Below are 5,863 nucleotides of genomic sequence, written 5' to 3' on the forward strand. Positions count from 1 at the left end.
TCTGATACCACTTGTTAGGGAGTTCGGGGAGCGAAGAGCTGGAAGTGTCAATGGATCAAATGTCCAGAACCCAAGAGACATTGACACCACATATCCACCTAAAATTTTAAGGCATTAGGGGTATGAGTCATTTCTCTTATAAATCCAACATTTCCTCCATTTCTAATTGATGTGGGACTTAATCACTCACACTTGAATCCCAACAATTGTAAGGGAATTTGGGGAGCGAAGAGTCGGAAGTGTCAATGGGCTAAACGTTCAGGATCCAAGAGACTTTGACACCACATATCCACCAAAAACCTTTAGGCATTAGGGGTATGGGTTTTTTCTCTTATATATCCAACATTTCCTCCATTTAAACTTAACCACTCACACTTAAATCCCAACAATCTCCTCCACAAGTGTAAGTCACCCACATCACTAGCTTTGATCCACACTAGGATCCCACTTCCGCTCCTCCACCGAGTCTAACCATGGCTCTGATACCACTTGTTGGGGAGTCCGAGGAAGAAAGAGTTGAAAGCGTCAATGGCCTAAACGTTCAGGATCCAAGATTCAAGAGACTCTGACACCACATTTTCATCCAAAATCTTAAATGCATTAGGGGTATGGTCATTTCTCTTATATATTCAACATTTCCTCAATTTTTAATCGAAGTGTAACTTAACCACTCACACTTGAATCCCAACATTATGTCCCAATAATTAACTATGTTATTTACAAAGCATCCAACACACTAATATATGGTTCATTCAATTCCAAACAATAGTACATTACTTCAAAGAGTGAAATCAAGGTCTATATCTGTATCCCATTACAGAAAATGCATCTGCAAACTTCCAACACATAAAATTAAGATACATTTTGTCTATGGCAGAAGAAAAAGAAAACTGGAATCTAAAAAGTATATAGACAATAAGGTAATAAACATATGTACTCTATTAAGTCATGGAATCAAAGGATCCATCCTTGTCCTTGGATAAAACTATTCTCACCAACCATGCTCTTTGGAGCACTTGATGGTTCAGCATGAACATAGTGTTGGTACCTGCAGGAAATAAGTAAACCACATTAGTGTTCTTGACTATAAAAATCTATTAAAAATCCTCTCAGACGTCTCCATCCTCTGCAGCCAATAATTGACCGTTGGTTGCAGAGGCCAGAGACGCTGAAGAGTATATGAGTATTTAAAACTATGGTATAGTATTAATTTGAATCAAACATGTTTAAATTTTCAACGGCCGCATTTTACATATTTCTATGAATATGATCATACGAAAGAAAGATGATTGGGAATACCCTATTTGCAAGAAAGGTTCAGGTTGGCAATCCATGTGATTGGTTTCAGAAGACTGAAAAGGAAAGTTGCCTCCTCCAGCAGCAACAGTAGCAGCAGAATTACTAGAGCTCCACAAGCTTTCAATAGCTTTAAGATTAAATCCATCTGATTCAAGCTGAAAAATTTGGTTCCATCAAATTAATGAATAATATTTTCAAAAATCAAAAGACCAAATCTAAACGTAGTGCAATAATACCTTGAATCTAAGTTGCTTATTTATGTCGCCAAGGCGGAGTTCCTGCAAGACAAACGGTTAACATACATGCAATCGAATTGTTTTATTTACCCGGCGGATGAGGTAGCTCAACTGATATCTGTCAATTGAATTAGTTGATGTAAGTTGAGGTAGAAATTTTTACCTTTTTCCTAAGCTCTTCCATTTGTTCAATCATAATCTGTGTCTGCAAATGAAACATACATGTGATTTTGTATTTATTAAAGCATCATGAGACATAGATAGGTAATAGAAAAATCCAAAGGATTTTGTAATAATTTGAAGGTACCTACCTTCCTGTGCCTAGCTTGTGCTAAAGCTGCTTCAAGCTGTTTCTCAAGGTTTTGTAGCTCTTTTATGTTTAGTGGTCCAAGATCTTCCCCTAGCAGTTGCCTGAAATAACTTCACAATTTTAATGCAACATCTCACTATGAAATTTCAGATTGTTGAAAATGAAACAAGAATTATATAGAAGAAAAAAGCTAGCATAGTTCACAAATAACCTTTGTGCCTTTTGAAGAGACTCATACTTTGCCTTTAGCTTTGACATCTCTTGGTACCAGTTCTACAAATTCATTCAAATTATTTTATTAATCACTATCTCATTCTCATCAAGAATCTCTAAAATACCATAACAAAATTTAATATTAATATATATATATACATATACATACCTGAGTTTCATGTTCATTAACATTATCATTATCATTTTGACTAGTAAAAGAACACTTCTGGTATCTTTCCAGAGTTTTTGCAATGCTGCAAATTAAAACAAACAAACTCATTATTATATGTTACCATCAACTTCCTTTAATACTAAAAATAAAATATATATCACAGTAAAATAAAGTAGAGAGAAAATATAAATAATAACATATTTCACTACATAAAGGATAAAAAGGAAAAAAGCATTTTACCTCAATGAGCTGTAAATATGCTGGACAAAGATAATGAATAAATGCAATAGCATATGTATATTATTAACATTTTCTGGTGAAATAGTGTAATTTTTTTTTCTAATCACATATGTATATTATAATTAAACTAGTAATTAATATATTTAAATGTGTGTTAAGTGTTAACCATCCAAATCATGACAACTCCTCCATATGATAATAAAAAAAAACAAAATCTTGTTGAACCTAACTTACATTGGAAACGTTGGAAACATGTATAATTCACATGTAAATTAAAAAACACATGCTAAATCACAACCTGTATATCATAGATTTTGTCAAAATATAATGTGGCAAAATTAGCTTATCCAATTCATGTATGTTACCAAAATCATATGGTTTATATGAGTTTATTATTAAGTTTGAAATAACAAAATAATCATAAATTACATATAATAAGTACTAGTAGTAAAATAAAAGGGTGAAAAACCCTATGAATCTATGATGATGAAGAAGAATCTTGAAAACCTGAGTGTAGTTGTTGATATACATGCAGTATTAGTCCTGATGAAGTGTTGATAAAATAGAATGGTTAAATTTAGAGAGAAAATGTTGAAGAAACCCTAGATCTTGAAGAATGGTACAAGAAAGTGAAGAATGGAATATAAAAGAATAGATCCTAGTACTTTACCTTAGCATGATCATTTAATTATCATATGATTGGTTAGTTCATAAATTTTGAGAAGAAAAATAAAGTGTACTGTTCCATCAGGAAAGTAACAAAGCTGAAACCTTTATCCCAGAATATACATAGAGAGAGTTTGTGGGGTAGAAGAAATATATATGAATTCTGAAACCTTCTTCCATCCTATCAGTGTTTGTGGAACCCCAAAATTCATACAAAGCAATTAGGGTAAAAAGGGGTGTGAAAAGTAAAATCTTAAAAAACATGAGATGCAGAAAAACAGTGACTATTTTCGTGAAAGAAACTGATTCATTGAAGAAAGTGTGTTGCAGAAAATCAAGAGATCTATAAAGGTAAAACAGTGTTTTAGTGTATATTGGGATTTGCACCAAAAAAATAAATTTTATATGAAACATGAAAAAGAGAGAGAGAAAGTACCCAGAAGATGAGCTACCAAATTCAGAGAGTTTTCCACGACTTGAGAAAATGATAAGAGCGATTTCAGCATCACATAGAACTGAGAGTTCATAGGCTTTCTTCAGTAAACCATTTCTTCTTTTAGAGAAAGTAACTTGACGGTTGATCTTGTTTTCTATCCTCTTCAGCTCAACTCTCCCTCTACCCATTTTTCTTCTCTCTGCAAAAAATAATAATATCTCTAAAAGGTTGTGATATTTATATATCAAACTGTCTCCATGATGTTGGTTAAAAAGTTCTTTCTCTAAGTCAAAAAAAAAAGTTCCTATCTACCTCATATATTTGATAGCATAGTTTGCCACCAATAGTACAACGGTAATATACTCACACAAATTCGCTTCTATACATGGTATGAATTCGAGTATGCGGTTCACAATTCACTATGATATCATTAGCTGTAAATTTTTTTGAGATCGTGTATAAATTATTCACAGTTTAACTATTACAAAATAAATAGACATTCTATTTAACTGCCGTTTAAACTTAACAAACATTTTATAAAGTTTTATTTAGTCCGTGTATGATAGTTAGTTCTATATGTTCTCAAAAACAGTTCTGATAATGAAGAATAATTTTGTATACTTAAAAATTTGCAATGTGAGTATGTTACCATTATGGTGAGTACAATTTAAGTAGTTTAGTAAGATTAATAATAGGGAAAATTTTTGTAATATTTTGTAATATATTGCAATAGAGTGGAAAGAAAGTGTGATTGATATAAATGGATTGTTTGACATAAGTGGAAGTTAGAGTTTAATTATATAGAAATAGACAATGCAACATAAAGAAAGGAGTATAATTGATCTTCTTTAACAAAAAAATGGAAACCCAATTGTTGTTATTTTAATTACATTCTCTTTTCCAAATTTAATTTTGGTAGGTCTTTGTTGGCCCCTACTCAAAGTTACTACTACATGTTTTGTTTTGAATTGCTTTGAGTTTTTCACTTTCCATGTGGAAAAGAGAGTCTAGAGTTCACTCAACATCATAGAGTAATATTTTTGGAAATGCAAACACCACTAGCTGCTCAAACGGTTTGGCCTAAAATTGATGAGTAAAGACTATTGAAAGCTTTGCAGGTTGACCAGCAAATTGGAGAGAAAATCACTACTAAGATTTTATAATCATTGTATTCACAATCTTAAAGTCATGTTTGTTGAAATCATGGTTAATTTTTGTTTATGTTAAAAAAACATGAATAATTGTATTATATTGAAAACTAAATATAACATTCATAAGTACTAATTGGGACCAGTATTTAAGTAGAAACATGAAGTTACTATTTTGTGTCCTCCGGTAGAAAAAAAAACAGAAGGAAAACGAGGATAATGTTTTCCCTTTTTGTGGAAAAGCACATGTTCTGTTTTGAGCATTCATTAGTTTAATTTGTGTCATAATATATCATTTTGGTTCAAGAACTAAATAATAAAGTTCCAAGTTAAACTCTAATTCTATCGTCTTTAATTTCAGCACTATTTGTGGTACAAGTACAGCCCTTGACTTCAGCTTTTTCTTTTTTCTATTTGGTTTTCATGAGCACTCTCTTACCTTCTATTTATATTCAAGCTTCAATTTTTAAGTACAATTTTGTTAAATGCATTTGTTGAGAGTTGTTGTTTTTTCATTTTTGTATTGAATAAGGTCTCTATACTTATCAACTAAATCATTTGTTTTTGTATTTAGTTCCTTTAAAAAAATTCTACAAACAATGGTTGGTTGTTGATAAAATGGATTTGGATCTCTCTCTCTCGTATTTCTATCATGCTCTAATCTCAACAATTGATTAGTCTTTTTCTCTTTCTCATTTGTATTATTGTTATTTCTCTTTTTCGATAATGGTTGGTTCCGCTCAAAAATCCTTGAGTAGGCTCATCTTATTTATCATAGTCCGGGAAAGCTATTCCAATACATAGTTTTTGCATTCTACAACACCATTTTGTGGTGGAGTTCTAGGACATGAGAAATTGTGAATAATATCATTTTCGATACAAAAAATCTTTAAATGATGGTTCACGAATTCCCCACCATGATCACTACAGAGAGTGATTATTTTAAAAGCAAAAACATTTTGAACATCCTTGACAAAGTCAATAAAAGCTTTAAAAGTAACATTTTTATGGACTAAGAAAAGCGTCCACGTAAATCTAAAATAGTCGTCAAGAATCACAAATCCATAATAGTTTCCACATAGATTTCTTGTCCGCGAAGGGCCAAACAAGTTTAAATGGAGAAGCTTAAGAGGTTTCAATGTC

The 5,863-nt window shown here is 31.7% G+C and overlaps 1 protein-coding gene across 2 annotated transcripts; it reads right to left on the reverse strand.

Moving 5' to 3' along the window:
- Positions 1–751: 751 nt before the first annotated feature.
- On the reverse strand, positions 752–3,862 carry LOC127129183 (agamous-like MADS-box protein MADS3). 2 transcript variants are annotated; one of them, XM_051058464.1, is made up of 9 exons: positions 3,141–3,240; positions 2,978–3,013; positions 2,228–2,312; positions 2,057–2,118; positions 1,847–1,946; positions 1,699–1,740; positions 1,536–1,577; positions 1,300–1,454; positions 752–1,048 (listed from the first exon to the last, which is right to left on the reverse strand). In XM_051058464.1, the coding sequence occupies exons 1-9, from the start codon at positions 3,152–3,154 to the stop codon at positions 955–957; spliced, it is 630 nt and encodes a 209-aa protein (XP_050914421.1). In that variant the 5' UTR covers positions 3,155–3,240; the 3' UTR covers positions 752–954. The 2 variants fall into 2 exon arrangements, with proteins under 2 accessions (XP_050914421.1, XP_050914420.1); XM_051058463.1 differs by lacking the exons at positions 2,978–3,013; positions 3,141–3,240 and adding an exon at positions 3,573–3,862.
- Between the last annotated feature and the right edge of the window lie 2,001 nt (positions 3,863–5,863).

The sequence above is a fragment of the Lathyrus oleraceus genome, chromosome 3 (assembly GCF_024323335.1).
Source record: "Lathyrus oleraceus cultivar Zhongwan6 chromosome 3, CAAS_Psat_ZW6_1.0, whole genome shotgun sequence".
Taxonomy (NCBI): domain Eukaryota; kingdom Viridiplantae; phylum Streptophyta; class Magnoliopsida; order Fabales; family Fabaceae; genus Lathyrus; species Lathyrus oleraceus.

Coding starts and splice junctions, on each gene's coding strand:
- LOC127129183 (XM_051058463.1), bottom strand. CDS start 3,760: ATGGGTAGAGGGAGAGTTGAGCTGAAGAGGATAGAAAACAAGATCAAC. Junction 1,741..1,846: donor CACAAGCTAGGCACAGGAAG/GTAGGTACCTTC, acceptor TTTCATTTGCAG/ACACAGATTATGATTGAACA. Junction 1,455..1,535: donor ATAAGCAACTTAGATTCAAG/GTATTATTGCAC, acceptor CAAATTTTTCAG/CTTGAATCAGATGGATTTAA.